Genomic DNA, 17,010 nt, shown 5'->3' with positions numbered 1-17,010 from the left:
TAACTTTTTTGTTGTTGTTATGTAAATCTCTTGGCCTGGAAACAGAAAGTATTTGACTTTCATGTTGAGATGGAGAATGAACTGAATTGTTTAGGATTTAACTTCACAGACTTACTAGTTCCCTTCACTGTTTAGCTATAGAGGGCAGTATCCATCCTATCCTTAGAAAGTCTCAGAATATGCCAAGAAATCATCTTTTAACAGAGACATTCCTGCAAAGCAGAGCTTTGGTTGCTGTTCAACTTTAGATGCCTAAGTCTGCACTGACTTCTTAAAAGTCATCGGATAGAGAAATTCCGCAGACTACACTTCAGACCAGCAGCCTCTACTGCCATTTCTCAGTTTTTTCTCCTAGAAACTAAGCATAGGAGAAATTGCCTGGCAGTGTTGCTCTGTAAATCTTGCTGTATACCTTGTCTTGCAGTAGAGAAGACAGGATTGGCCTGTGTAGCACACAAGGTGCCTTTCTGAAGTCCACCTTCAATCTGAGCTGAAGTATATATGTGTGTATTGGGAGAATGACCGTGCATGAGCTGTGACAGAGGTGATTCAGATCTATGAAACAGAGTTGCCTTCTGTGCATATTTGAAATGTCTAAAGAAAATTAAATGTGTAGGACTAATTGTTCTCACCAAACTTTCCTGACTGCTCCAGAGAGCACTTTTTACCTGAAATGTTTCAGGCGTATGGTGTTTTAATAATATGAAGAATACCAAAGACTATCTTTGCTTATAGGTTTTCAGTGGCAATACTGAACATTTTGATTCAAGAGCTCTCTTCTTGAATTTGCATTTGAGTCTGTAACAAAGAGCACAAGATGGGGGAAGGAAATAAAAGGCCAAAAGGCCAAAAGTGTCAAGTTCTCTGTGAGGCAGACAAGGCCTAGCAGTTCACCTGTTCTTAGAAAAACATCATGGTGAAGATTTTGCTGAGACAGATCTTACGTGGATCGTCTTCATCCACACTGCACTCAGCAAAGTAGCACTATCAGTTATGACTTGGAGAGGAGATATTTTAAAACATGTCTCTCTTAAAATTTTTAAACAGAAATGGACATCCTTTCTCTTTTGCCTTTTCATTAGTATATCTACTGATCATCACTTCTGGATTTTTCTCTTAGCACACCATTATCAGGAACCAGAAAGATCTCTGAAATTATAGTTCTACATCCATGTTCATGTGTACCATGCAATAGATGTAAAAGATTCTGACCCAACAGTGACACAGAAGGATGTGTCTGAGGAGAAGAAAAACCTCACATAAGAGAACTGCATGACCCTCTCCAGACAAAAGTGAGCATGGGGGGAAAAAAACTACAGAAAAGGAGAAAGAAATATTTAAGGTTTGTTCAACACTGAAAAGCTCTTCCATTATAATCACTTTATGAACTAAACCAAAAACAAACAAACATTTTGTAATTAATAGATGGTATACACATAACAGACTGGTAGAATACCACTCACACAGATATCCCCGTCTTGAAAAGAAAGCAGTATGCAAGGCTAATCTATTTTAATCTTCAAAAAGTAAAGGAACCAGCAAAATCACTATAACTTCAGCCACGCTTTAAATATAACAACATAATTAAACTGAAGTGACCTCTCTGTATGGACAAACATAAGGGAAATACACAAGACGCAGTACTAAATGCTGAGCCACGTATGTACTTTACAAGCACTATTAGAAGAGGTCTATAAATCCTGGTTAAGATGACCTGCAAAATTCTCTGTGTTTAAGATGCTCATTAAATGAAAGGAATTCTTTAACACTAAACCAGAGAATGACAAATATAGAATATTTTAATCTGAAAAGATTCCAACTTCCAAAAATTCCTATTCATACACTGCAGAACACAATGCATAAACTCACTTTGGTGAGTTCCTTTGCATGCTCTCCTCCTTGCATTTTTTTTCCAGGTGTTTGTACTCCATGAGTTATTACAAGGGAAGAACAAAAACTCCCTCTTTGCTAAGAAAGTTTAACAATTTTGAAAGAATGTTTTGAAATATCAAGTTCATTTTGCAGAAAATGAAGATTATGTTCATATTTTTAAGTTTGTGCTTCAGTTGTGTTAACTTTAGACTTTGATGTTTTCCTTATAAAACCTACACAGTTCACTTTTAAAAGGTTTTCACTGTAAGTATCTTTATCACTCAGTTCAAGAGAAAGTTAGCTTAGAAGTTGTACAAAAAAACCTGAAGGGTACAGTAATACACTGCAGGCTAAATATTTCCAGAAGAGGGACTACTAGTTCTTCTACTATTCAGTATTTTCAATTAATCCAGGATTAAGAACAGTATAAATTGTTCTTTCCTCTCAACATTTACAGGGAAAACAAGGGCTCAGCTACTGCAAAATAATCTGTCACCATCTGGCTGTAAAAGCCAATTGTCCTTTCTTTACATGTGTTTACTTTGTTTTTAGGTTTCCTAAAACCTTCTGGATCCGAAACATTTTACAATTACAGGCTGACTGTGTTTGATTCAACATAAACTGTACATGTTGTGGGTAGAGCACAAGAAGCTTAACCCAGCTGTAGATCATGCACAGACAAACTGTGTCAGCACCTCAGTTCAGCTCTCTGAACAAGGCTGAGGGGAACAGAGAGGCACAACCTGAATGAACCCTTACTTCCAGAAGAACTGGCCAACAGAAATCTGGCAGGAGACTTGTTAAACTGTGGAAAAGGGGTTGCCTCGCCCAGCAAACCCCTGGCACTCAAGTGGAATTTTGCTTTACTCTCAGACTTGCCTCTGAGAAATATCTCCTGTTTACAGGCAGATAATATAAATCTGGCCCTTGTTTTTATCCTTTCACGGTGTTTTTGTATTAAGTTTCTAGAAGCAGTCTCATTCTTTTCATGGTGAGGTCATGGCAGTCAGGACAGAGCTAAAATTACCAGCCTTTGACTCTGGTCCTGGCTCTCTTTCTTAGCTTTTTGTTCCCATGACTGAAGCATGTCAATCATGTGCAAGAGCAGAGCTGCATTATGAAATAGAATTAGTAAAGACTTCAGGCTTTCTGATTAGGTATATAATGTTCAAAGGTTCAAATACTTTAAATGATATAATCAGTAGTATATTTCAGCTCACTTCATTAATTTTCATATTAAACTTTGCTACAATGCATTCCATATGCTCAAGAACTAGTCAAAAGACAGGAAACATTACTTAATTTTTTTAAAATTCCAAACGGTAATAATACTCAAAAGAAACAGATCATAAAATAAGGATCCCACATAATCTTCACTGGTAAAATGGAGAAGCCTCCATGGCAGTGACATTAAGAACATAAATTCCATGGAAAAAAATGCAAACAAAGAATGAACCGTAAGCTAGGACACAGTACATTAATATCATGGTTCTCTATTTTAACTACCTCCTTATCATAAGATAACATTGTACAACAGAGTGTCATTGGAAACCATGCTTTCTGACCAGCACTGGATGCATAACAATACTCTGCCATGCCACACTGAAAAAAGAGATGGTGCACTGCTGTTGGTAAATTCAAATGCAGATAACTACCAAATAAAAGCATGATACAAATAGAAAAAAGGCCATGTCCTACCACATGAGAAAGGTCTCAGTTTGTTAAGTTGATAGTTTCTGCTAATGAGGCTAGTGCAAAAACTACAGAAATAAAAAAATATTTTCCATAGAAAGAGCTATGAATCATGAGAGTACGGTCAACTAGTTAACAATTTTCTGCATCTGGAAATGAGCTTATGAGACATACATGTGTTCTGATGAAAGCTATACCATGCCTTCTGGAAATATACCCAAGCCAGAAATTTAAATGAAGAAGCAGGAAAAGCAGTAAATCTATAATTGATCTGAGGAGTTTCAAAATTTGTATCATTTATTATTTACACTGAAAGCTATAAATTTCAAAGTTTTTCTGGTATCATATATATTCAAATAGATTTTGTTACTGTAACCTTTTATTCTTAAATGTGACTATATTAAGATTGTCAATCCCCAAGTTTGGGGAACCCAAAATAACACTAATACATCTTATCCCACTCAAAATGCTATCTGCAGTTGTGGTCACTCTCTGGTGTTTCAGAAAAAGAAAATTTCTCCCTTTGTTCATAAAGCTGAAATATATATATATTTCCTGTAGATGCCCTAAAACATAGAATTAACACATATTTAATTAGCGTCCTATCAAACCCACTTGGAGAACTAAAAGATCAGACACCCAATGATTCATATCGCAGCTTTTAATTTCCAATTCCAAGATAGCTAACTTTTGCTGAAGAAAAAAAAGCCACTGCAGAAAACATTTTTAATATTACATTTCATAACAATTTTCCTATACAAACCTACAGTTCTGGAAGATTCTTTGACTCTGGCTTGTTAAGAGCTATTAACACAAAATGATCCTTTGGAAATAATGTCATTTACCTCTGAAACCTGGAAAGCTCAGTATCAATTCTCTTAATGGTGTACAGACACACTTCATGCTTGCAAGATCTGTGTTTCCTAATGGCATCATTTGCTAGGGCTACACATGTGGATTGTACCTTCTGTCTGACTTATTTAAAGACAAAGTACAAAGAGCTTAAAATCATTCCTTAGTTCTGTGATTCAAATCCTGAGGCAAATTAAGAATGTAAAAGCAAGATGGGAGGACAGATTATGCAAAACGTACCATAAATCTTTCAGAGACCACAGAATGTTGAGTTAGCAACCATTCTCTTTTTTGAAGGATGTTTCAGTGTCGTTTCTTCCCATGCAACTGTCTCCTTCAGTCTGGTGAGAATTAAGCATCTCAGCTGTATTAGTCGTACAGTATCTGAAATGCAGCTCTGCCAGTGTACCATCTGATAACTGCATCAAAGGTATATTTGAGAAAGCACTGCCTATTCTGCCACTTTGCAAATTTCCAGGTACTGACACTTGTATCTTGATGTTCAAAAGAAAGAATATTCAAGTATTATGGTAGAAGAAACAAATGAACGATGTGATCCATTAATTAATTCTCTATTCAAGATAGCTTGACCCTTCTGTACCTAATAAAGCTATCTCTATTTGAGATGGCTTGACCCTTCTGTACATTTTGGATTTACCCAAAAACAGACAGAAAAAAAATAAATCTAGTATTTTATTTTCTTTTAATGGATCTCCTGGAAAAAAAGTTATGACTATTGAGAGATAATCAGAGATTCAATGTTTAGACCTCTTTAAGATGAATTTGATACAATATCTAAACACCACAGATAATTTATAAACTATTATACACAGAATTCTATGAACTATTCCACAATGGTCAGCCATAATACCTGAAGAATCTGGCCCCCTCCAAAATAACATGAAAGAGGCATTTTGAAAGTGGATTAAAGGGAAATTCCTTTGCATCTCAATAAGAATAAACAGAGAATGAAACCCATAAGAAGTTTCTGGCAAGCAGGTAACTATGAGATAATCTTCTGAGAAGCACCAATGCTGTGGAGAAACAAAGACCAGTCGTGACTGCTGACAGGCCTTAATTAAGATGAACTGGACTTTTGAAATCCATTAAAAGGGCATCCATTTTGACAAATTGCTGGCCAAGGATCTCAGCACTAAAAGCTGACCCAGAATATTATAGATGATGTAATTTCTTCGTCTTCTTCCTTCAGGGAATCAACATTTCCTGGGTTTGTCAGTCTCTGTCCATGGTGCTCAGGCACCCCCCAGGCGCAGGGATCCGACATCTGCGCAGCTCATCTGGTCATACTAAGACAAGTGTACCTGGACATTAGGCTCCAAAGGAGTCAGAGGTCATTCAGAAGCCAAATTCACATTTCTAATAGTCTGTCAGACAGGTCTGTATTAGCACATGTATAACTTGGAAGAATTCTAGTAGGCATCAGAAATGAAATATTGCATGCACAGCAGCATCAGTGCCTTTCTTCTCTGCTGGAAAGTGGTATAAATATGAAACATTGCCCTACATTTACTTACTAACATGTTACGTTTCATGATCAGCTTACATCACTATTCTTTGTATAGGAGAACTATAACAGAGTTCAGCTGGACACTTCCACAAATCATTTATGATTTATATCATTTATATCATGGATTCTCCAATGCATTCTCCAGGAGATTTTTCTGGCTCAGTTTCCAAATGTGCTTATTCAATTTCATCTATACATGCTATTTGTATGCCAGATGTATATTTACAAGACAGCTCTACCCCTTAATAAAATTATTAGCTCCAGTTAGTCTGCTCAGAGTATATTTATGTCTACATATATGGTCAGAACCTGAAAAAAAATCCCCAGCAACCATAACCCTTGAGAAGACACAGCTGGGGTTCCTCCATGAAAAGCTAAAAAAAAAAAAAAAATGTATAAGTTTTTGGCATCATGCCTTCCAAAACTCTGGGCACCAGTTCTGGAATGCATGAAGGCAGTATCGTTCGTTTTTTTAACGGCAAGGTCTCCAGCCAGTGTTAAGGAATTAGTTGTTCAGCAATAAATCCAGCTCAAAATTAAATTAACTTTAATTAAAACATACAAAACACACCAATCCTCAGTGAGTTATTACTGGGCTTGCAGAATGAAAAAAGAAGTTGGCAGGAATAACAATACTGATTTCATCAGATGCCATCTACATATTTCACTTTTAGAGGAAATGTGTCTCAAGGGCCCTCCACCCCCCCAAAAAACAGCCCACCAAAACCCACTTGAGCCAAACTTGTTCACAATAGGTCATAGGAAAGGCAGCTAATGTATAACACTACATATGAATTCCATACGAAGTATATCCATGTGCTAGCTGACTACAAAAAATTATATTTTTAAAAATTTACAAACACTGCCATAATCCCAAATCTGATAAATTTGAAAGTCCAAAAATTACACCCTCATGCTTCCACATGGGCAGCTTTTGAGTATATGCAGTATAACACATGGACAGATGTTTATTTCAAAACAAATAGCATAATGTTTATGATTCCAGCCAAATACCAGGAATGTAGCAAAATAAAGATCGAATCCAGAAATACAGTGAAAGTATCATAGTTTGAAAGAAACACCACATTTTCCTTAACTTATTAATAGATACAACTCAGTTCAAAACTTCCCAGTTTTTCTGAGCAGCAACAGATATTGAAAGGAAACATAAACTTGTGAAGGAACCCCTTTGTGCCCTGTGTTCCATTCTCTTTAATGACAGGAAAACAGGTAATTTAGTACACCTATGAATGGAATTATATGTTAAGGAGATACATCTTCTTATCCCAATATTTTAATGGAATATTTTTAGAACTACTTCCAGTTTTAAGTCTAAAAATATTCATGGCACTTTATACACATTTGTTCATGTGCTGCAACTGTCCTTTACTTTAAATGCCTTTCCTGATAAGGAAAAACCTTCTCAGGCTTTAATTAACCTGTTCAAGATTTTTAAGTCTTCTCCCAGGTATAATCTTTCCTTTTTTTTTTTTCCTGATCCTTCTCCTAGCCTTTTCTTCTCCTACTGACGTTTGAAATCTTCTTCCATGAACAGAGGCAACCAAAATTACACACTATATTTCAGATAATAGATCAACAGTCAGCACTACCTGGGGTCATCGGCTTCTTTGCAGCTCCTAATCCACCTAACAACCCATTCTTTTCAAGGAGGCTAATTAATTTCCAGCAGATCACTAAAACTACCCCTACTTGAGAGCATCAGCAGAGTTGTCTTTAGAATACATATATAAATCTGAAGGAAAACCTACTAGCTGTCCTAGAGCCTTGCTTCAGAATTGGGTAGCACAGCCAACCACTCTGGTATCCTTTAATGCTATACATGCAAATATTATTTTATTATCTTTAAAGGGAAATACACCTCTATTGCTTGCATCCGGTCCAGTCCCTCCTCTGCAATGCAGACTTGTAACTTGGATACTCACTATTATCCGATCGTAGAATATAACTCCAGATTTGACAGATTCATCAGAGGTACTTGTTACTGGATCTACAATGTCAGTTACCTATTCTTTCAGAATTTTGAGATGACAATTACCCATTCAGCCCTTTATCTGAGTGTGTTTTATTTTCTGTGTTTACTCTCAATTACATATCCATGCACTTGACCATTTCCCCCATGGGCAAAGTCATCATCCTTCAGGAAAACTGAGACAAAGTACTAATTTTGTACTTCAGCTTCAATTTAGACCAAATACTTAAGCAGAAAGTACCATGTCTTTGTTTTGACCTCTTTTCTTCTAAGGTTGAAGAAACATTTGTGAGTTTGGGTTTTTTTGGAAGGGTCTAACTGAGTTGTAATGTTGGACATTTGTATTAATAGCAAATAACTGAAACCTGTATTAATTGCACCATAAACTGTCAATACAGTATTGCATGAGTCATGTCTGTGTCCCAAGAAAAAGCACTTTTGTGTTTCTAATTGCCCTCCCCATATACTTTTCTATTACTGGACAGTGTAAAGAGCTCCAAGATGCTATAATGAAAAGTGCAGGGTGCAAGTATTATCATCACCCAGTGAATAACAAAACAGAAATTAAGTCATGTATTCGTCCAAGCAGGAGTTTGTCTGGTCATTAGTGGCTTGCAGAAGAGGATTATAATTATCTAAACCTCAAGTGATTTCTTGGAAGAAGCTTGGGGGAAAGGGTTGACGTTGTCTGAAGTTAGGCATCTACATTAGGAATTTACATCAAGAAAGAGTAAGGCAACTTCAGATATTAAGCAGAGCACTTGATTTTCATTTTATAATGTCCTAACCAAAATGCTTCAGATACATTTGTGCCCCCTAACTGTATAGAGAAATGACATACATAAATAAATAATGTATACTACTATACATATTCTGGCAGACTAACTTTGGGGATAATTTCTCTGGCGATGAACTCAGCTGTGTGACAGAGGGTGTATTTGCATAGACTTTTTCAAACTCAGACTTCTTTTTTTACAGCCCATGATGGTCAGAGAAACTTAGTGATGGATTGCAGCGTTACCTACATGACTTCTAGATGCCAGTCTTTTTGGCCAGTATTTATAGTTCTGCCCAGGAAAAAAAACTATAAAAACAAACAAACAACAACAACAACAAAATCACAAAGAAACACATTCTAAATAACAATCCAAAAGCAAATACTGAGATGTGATGTACTGACCAACATACATTGCATAATTTAAATCCTTAGAGAAGGCTCAAAGCTAGTTTTGAAAAGACAAGACTGGATGAAGGCTAGCAAAATGGATTAATGAGAGACAGATCAACAGCCTGGTAATGAATAAATGATACCAAGAAAGATTACCTCTGAAAGGCCTTGAAAGTAAAGGTGAATAATTTGCTTGATGCAATAAAAAGTTACCACAGACTGTGAAAATGAGTTAAGCAGCTGCATTCTGAAGAGGTATGAAGGGGCTACAGCATGTGTTCAGAAGGCTACAGAAAAAAACCAAAATGACAGCTTTATGAGATTTAGCTACATGGAAGGACTGCATCATAATGCATCTTAATATTAGCATGGAAGGAAACTGAGCAAAATTCAGACACAGCTTGATCAAAGTATGCTTCTCGTGTCCAGTAGGTTGTGTCTAGGTCACATGAAAAAGCCACAAAGAGAATTCTGATATTATTACAAAAGGTCAATGGATGAGTTACAGGAAAAAAAAACCAGTAAGACCTGCCTTTAACAATGTGGAATATGAACTGTTTATTACCCACAATGCCACAGATATAATGGCTGAGACACACCTCACCTAAATATTATGTCTACATCATCAGTGTCTACACCTGAGCCAGTCCTGTGTTACACTCAACGGAAATCTTGCCAATATAATCAATCAGCCTTAACAAAGTAGATGGTTAGATTTAGTCTGTTGAATCGCTTCTGTGGTGGGTTGATCCTGGCCAGCAGCTAAGCAGCCACCCAGCCACTTACTCACTCTCCCTGAAAGGATGGAGGAGAGAACCAGAAAAGCAAAAGTGAGAAAATTCATGGATCAAGATAAAGACAGTTTAATAAGTGAATGAAAGAAAAAGAAAAAAAAAAGTAATGTAAAGACAGTCATTCACCACCTCCCACAGCAGACTGAACACCATAAAATTCACTAACTCTTATCAGCTAGATCTCCATTGAGTAATAAGAAACCTAAAAGCAGCTTGCTGAGAACTAGATACCTACACTGCACAACCTTTGTTTTATTAGGACAACCTCAATTTGGATTAAAAAAAAAACCAGATTAGGGATTTATGAGACATCTACATGGATCTAGCAATTGAATTTTTGTGTATAGGTGAGGAACACAGAACTAAACGGAAAGAAAAATCGTCATATGATGACTATTGATGAGATATTAATAGTTTTAAAGGGAAAGGGAAAAGAGCAATGAAGTGTTAATCCAAGAAGCAAATTAAGGATTTACTTGTTAATTTAGAGTCATCTTGCTCTAGATGACTATCTAGATGTCTATCAATAACAGATTTTTGAGAAACACAGATAAATGAGGTAGCGGTTACCAAAACATGAAAGCTCAAATTTCTTAACTGTTGGTGAAAGTATATAGCAAACTTCAAGACTGGATGACAAAGTTCATTTTAGATTTAAAGGTTATTTTTCAACCTTATATATCAGAGTAAGAATAAGGATTCTGCATCTGAAAAACTGGGTGTTGAGCTCTATATTATTAAATGATAGCTGGAACTAATGAAGCCTAGTTTCTTCTACTGGTTTTGACATGTGGTTGACTGACTTTGCAGTCAGATAGTCAAGCTCCAATGGAATCTTTCTTTTTGGTGTGTTTGAAAGGACTACACAGATTATCTAATGCCCAACAAGGTATGAGTTTCTATTATCACTTTTTAGAACTTGTAGGGTCTGTTTCCTCTGGCCATTTTCATGAAATTTGTAGAAACACAATTATTTTTGACACTTCCTTCTCCATCTTCTGTGAAATTAGCTAAAAGACTCTAAAATTAAAGAACATACACAGAGACCATACAAGTAGAGTCTCGATAGGTGAATAGGACGGAAGAGCTCAACACTGAATTTTGGGACTCATGAATTAGGATTAACTTGGCATTTTTAGCAGACAATGAAACAAATATAGAAACACCTGAAGAATGACTGCTTGGTTTCATCAATGACTCTTTCATCACAAATGCCAAGCAGTACATCATGCTAATTCCATGCCTTTCCTTCCCATCTCCCTACATTCCTTGGTCTCCTCTCTCCCAACCCACTACTGGATCCATTTGTTGTACTGCACGCTACTGTTCAATGGATTCCCTCTGAATGGTCAAATATGACTTGGGCATGTTTTGAAAATGTTTCAAAGCATTTGAAAAGTAGCATTAGAAGATTCACTTTCTGCAGAAATTATTACATAATTTCGTATGGATTCTTTGATAGTTACTATACTCTTTATTAGATAACATTGTCAGATAGTAAGGATAACACCTTAAGCACAGAGGCATATGGTTTTACCTTAGCTCAGTGTTAGGTAAGGTAACACCTTACCTTCTAAAGATCCATTTCTTCTACACTGTACATAGAAGTAAAGACAATTAAATTAACAAAAAAAAAAAGGTAAAAAGGTAGCATGCCTTTCTTGTACACCATTCCTAGACTCTGTCACCATAGGACTTAGTTTCTAGTTTAAGTGTGTCATGATGGAAGACATTCAAACCTAAACTGATATATGAGCTCAAGTGTTTCCATTTTCAAGTAGCTGATTTGAAGGTATCTTACAGGAGTTTGAAGGCTTAAGTCACATTTAGAAACTAATAATTTTGACCCTGAAAATCAGAAGATGAATGGTACTAGCTCCTTATAACTTTATCCAAAATAAAAGATGGCATAAAAACCATTATTCTGAACTACCTTATACCTTTATAAAAGACCTTTTGGGAGTAAACATTATCTGCATGCACTGATTGCTGATATTTCTACTAATTTGCTTTTTTGGGGTTTGGTTTTTTTTTTTCACTTATAAGGCAGACACCAAAACCTGCTTTTGCATAGGAATTCTCCAGAAAAAAACTTCTGAAAATTCTGTGAGGAGCAGTTATGAGCACTATCTTTGTTGCATTCACTACAACACACTAAGGACAGTGACTTTCCTCTTTCCTTTCTTCCTTTACAAAGGCAAGCCAGCTATATAATCTAAAATTTAGATTAGAGGTTGGAACACAAACACGTTACACCAGATCAGAGGAGCTGCCAACCTGAATAGTCTGAGCAAGGCCAATGCCAGATGAGTAAGAAATCCCACAGTAAGAAATTGTGAAAAACACAGCTCATTTGGAAGATCTTAATTATTCTCAGGCTACTGGACTGCTCTCTACCCTGGAGTATGCAACCTTCATCACTCAGAAGATTGTTGCATACAAATACAACTGCAGAGTTTTCCATATACTTCCATAACTCAAGTTTATTTCCATATACTTGAATTTACTTAAACATGTTGCTGCAACACCAAATGACACTGTGCTCTGCATGTCACTTTTCACTGGTTACTAATTTTTTCCTACCATTGTTAGAATTTCTGCTTTCCATTTCATTACAAAACTTATTGTTTTATTTTGTGAGTGGAAAGAAACAGACACTGTAAGTCCTCTCAAAATGTAGGGTCTTTTCTCTTCATGTTATATGTCAAATGGGACTTTTTATTTTCTTGCATAACCCTCTCTGTAAAACCATTAAAGGATATTTCTGGTCACTTACAACACTATGAAAAGAGCTACTGCAAGCAGAGTCTAAATAAATATGTTGTGTTCAAGTTAAAGCACCACAAACATGATAAAATGCTTTGGTATTAAATTCTTTTTTTTTTGTCCCCTAAAATCTTTCTGAAATCTTGAGAAGCAGTGAGGAGAGAGAAAGGGAAAACAGGTCAGCAGGAGGGAAGAGTTTCAATGTATTTGTTTTTAAACAGCATAAAATAAGGATAAAATTATTTCTAGGTACTTAAAATAATCCAGAAAAGAAACCCCAGTATTTTCTGTCTTAAATAGATCTTCTTAAATTTATTTGTTACATTAAATTACTTCTTGGTACAAGATTCAAACAAGAAAATCCTGGCTAAAACTACCAGCAGTGCAGAACTGCTGTTTAACTTAACAATTTTGATGAATTTCAACAGACTGTTATTAGAAGCATTTTAACTACAATTGTTGTATATGCACATACCAGTGAAATTAGATCCTTTGCAGTGTTACGGTATTAAGGTTCTTAAAGTTAAAGCATGTCAATGCAGATGTTCCTAATTACTTTAAAAGCAAAAATACTTACACAAATCAGTTGTTTCCAGTTCCAGCATAATTCAGTTAAAGGAGTGCTTATGATTTAACAGCATGAATGACAGTTAAACATAGCTAATATGGGAAATCGTTAAGAAATAATATATATATTTTACATAAGGGAAGGAGTTAAAGTCCAACTGAGGCAGATAAGAAACTGTGATTTGCCTGGGACAAATACAAAATATTGCCAAAAGAAGGTGACACTATCAAAGACACATTAAAAGAACCTGACAAAAGCATTTATTCCCCAGTACCAATCACTTTACAAACCCGGACTACTGGGGCATTAGGTTACTGCAGGTCATTGTGCAGGCTTTTGTATTTGGGATGTTTTCCATTTTCTTTTCCTTTTTTTTTTCTTTCTTCCATGTTTTTTTTTTAAGCTGCCAAATGGAGCCTAGCTCCACCCCTACTTTGTATTGCTGCTTGAAAAGACACATGATAGGTAGTGTAATACAGCATTAAATCAATACAGAAGCCGAAGTACGCAAGCTGCGGATGCAGGCAGATCCTCTCCGTGCGTATTGTCTCTGGCAGGAGCACCCCTTATGTACAGAAAGTTGTTAATTTTTCCTACTGTGCTCCGGGCTTCCACAGGTAATCGCATAATGCCAATGTTTCTTTCAGAACAGCATCTCTTACAATGCAATTATCATGCACACGTATTTTGTTTTCCATATGGAATAGGGAAAAAGGTGGTCATTTACCTAATAAAACATTGCATATAACCGTACGCTGTGTGAAGAGAGTTACTGCTCTCTTATCTTCTACATTAAGTCTTTGAAAAATTGTCAAAGGGGTGGGATACATAGTATCCCACCCATAGTAAAGTTCCAACTCACAGAAATCAGCTACAATAACAGAAAGCATTTCTATGCACATTTTCACATCCACTAACACATAAGAGTTAAGACTATATATTTTTTCCTTGTATATTTTAGATTAAATCAACATTAGATATATCAGCATGTCTTTGTTTTAACCAAAGCTTTAAGATAATATTAAACAAGAAAGAAAAAAAAAAAGAAAAAAACAGAAGAAAGACCAGACCAATTCAGCATGACCAGATTTCAAAATATGAATCCGAAATGAGTTAACTGTACCTTGAGTCACCTGTTGGATGGCTAGCATCATCCCAGAAATTGTATCAGGAATCAAATTTTCTTTCCAGTTGTAGACAGGCACCCAGTTCAAGATGGGCAGCCTTCTCATACACCAGACTTTGATATCTTCAAAGCGAACAGCCTGGATCTTCCTCCAGGCTGCACTTTTCCTTTTTGCCCCTGTCATCATTCCCACCCCGCAAAAGCAGTTCCTTTTTCAGAAGAGCAGAGAGTTGAGGAATTAACTTGATCTGTGTCAGATATGTGAGATTTTGCAGTTCCAAAACTACAGAAAAAAAAAGAATGAACAGAAGCACTTAAGATTTCTGCAGCCGCTCTCTAAATATACTCAATAAAAACACTTATTAAACACTTCAGTCATATAAACAGCGACATGAAACACAAGAACCTTTTATAGAAAAGGTCACATTTTCTGCTCTTTGCAAAAACTTGCTCTAGTCTCACATTAGTTTGTGATTCTTTCCAGTAACATCCCGCTTTATATTCCCTGTAATGCTTGTGCTTTTGGCCTCAGTCCAGTGGCAAAATGAGGTATTACTGGGTGTGTGTACAATATAGGCTGGGCTATGCTAATATGAGTGGGAAGTGCCCAACAGAACACACATCTCCCTGCCAAGCCCAAGACAGCAGCCTTTGCTTGTTTTACTCCATCACTGTTTTGTATTCTAAATGACAGTAAAAAGCTTATTTATGTAGAAAATTCGGAACATCAGGTAGTAATAAGTCCTGCTGAAAAGATATACAGATTCTGTCCAGAGGCTGAAGTCTCAGACTAAAGTGTAGCAAGCTCAAAGCGCAGTGAAGGTCTGCAAGCTATCAGCTCCACAAGGGAAATGCCAAAAACTCTCGGGATGATCATTCTTCCCCAAAGCTACCCCTTTCTGCTCCTAGCAGTCCACCCAGGAAATGCTCTCTCAGTGAAGACAGTTCACCAATTAACTTTGATCTTGTAATAACTTCATGTACCTTGTGCATGATACAAAGTGCTCAGATACAAAGCGATGAGAGCACGGTAGAGACATTTAAATGCCTTATCCACTATGGAGTAAGGACACAGTGGCATTCATCTAAGTTTTTTATATCTCTGGATGGGAAAGAAATTTAAGTTAGAGTGTAAGATCCATCACATGGGTGAAGTGTCTTCCCAGCCACTGATCTGCAGTAGGCAATAAAAATAAATATTCTTTTTTTACTATTTCAGTCTCATTTATATACATTAATTTACATTTTATTGTTTAGGTTAAGATGAAGAAAGTTGAAGCATGGCCCACTCAAAACAACTTTAGGAAAATGAGACTTTGTTTCCAAATGCAATGGGGAGAAAATCACAAGGGTAAATGCCCAGCAGTTCATTCTAGCAAATGACAATCAGGTGGTCTCCACTGCTGTGTGCCTTAGAAGTGCAAAGGGAAAAAAGGGAAAAAGAAATAGCAGGAAAAGATTGCTTCAGACAGGCCTTCACTTTTAACTATTGCGACGTTCTTATTCTTTGCCCAGCCTTTTTTTTTTTTTGTGTGTGTGTGTAGTTTGGGGGTTTTGTGTGTGTGCGTGTGTGTGTGTCCCTGATTTTAGCTTGAAGGTGCAGTTAAATGGCTTCATAATCAAGGCTTTTATGGCTGCCAAGTGTTTCACAACACAGACCTTTCCCTGCTTTCAATTGTCAAAAGTGGACAGCAATCCTTCAAGCTACAGAGAGAGTTACTCAGCTGACATGGGCTGCTTAGCTTCAATAAAATGTTCAGTACTTCTAATTTTAATACCATTTACTGGGGAAAAAATCAAAATATATTTCTACACATAGATATATATGTATGTATAAATGTACCCAGATTCGGGTACTTGTGTAATAGAGACTAATTCCATTTTTTTAAAAAAATCATGGTTCACTACAAGCTCTCAATATTGTGAAAAAGTGAAAAAAAAAAAGAGAACTATGAAATCAAAGAACTATCACTAACCACACAAGAACGTATTCTCCATTCTTCAAACTTCTTGCATCAAAATGATGAAGATGTTTGAAAAAATCTGTAATTGAGATTTTCCCTTCTATTGTGATTTAGCCCCAGTCAGTAACCAAGCACCACACAGCCACTCACTCGCTCCCCTCACAGTGGGACGGGGGAGAGAATAGGAAGAGTAAAAGTGAGGAGACCCGTAGGTTGAGATAAAGACAGTTTAATAGGCAAAGCAAAGGCCACTCACACAAGCAAAGCAAAACAAGGAATTCATTCACTACTGCCCATGGGCAGGCAGGTGCTCAGCCAACTCCAGGAAAGCAGGGCTCCATCATGTGTAACGGTTACTTGGGAAGACAAACGCCATCACTCCAAATGTCCTTCCCCTTCCTTCTCCTTCCCCCAGCTTTGTACATTGAGCATGACACCCTGTGGTACGGGATATCCCTTTGGTCAGTTGGGGTCAGCTGTCCTGGCTGTGCCCCCTCCCAGCTTCTTGTGCACCCAGCAGATCATCAGAAGCTCAAAAAGTCTTTGACTAGTGCAAGAACAACTTAGCAACAACTAGAACATCTCTGCATTACCAGCACTGTTTCCAGCACAAATCCAAAACACAGCCCCATACTAGCTACTACAAAGAAAATTAATTCTGTCCTACCCAAGACCAGGACACCTCCTCAT

General features: G+C 36.7%; 1 protein-coding gene across 1 annotated transcript in view; it reads right to left on the bottom strand.

The window, feature by feature from the left end:
- SLC26A7 (solute carrier family 26 member 7) overlaps nucleotides 1–14,695 on the bottom strand; it is a 67,203-nt gene extending 52,508 nt beyond the window's left edge. Inside the window, 2 exon segments of the mRNA XM_075085806.1 lie at nucleotides 9,844–9,891; nucleotides 14,354–14,695. Coding sequence (XP_074941907.1) covers nucleotides 9,844–9,891; nucleotides 14,354–14,543 — 238 coding nt within the window. The 5' untranslated portion in view covers nucleotides 14,544–14,695.
- Nucleotides 14,696–17,010: the final 2,315 nt, after the last annotated feature.

The sequence above is a fragment of the Phalacrocorax aristotelis genome, chromosome 2, assembly GCF_949628215.1.
Source record: "Phalacrocorax aristotelis chromosome 2, bGulAri2.1, whole genome shotgun sequence".
NCBI lineage: Eukaryota > Metazoa > Chordata > Aves > Suliformes > Phalacrocoracidae > Phalacrocorax > Phalacrocorax aristotelis.
Note: the sequence above shows the minus strand (reverse complement) of the source record. Positions and strands in the feature narration are given on the sequence as shown.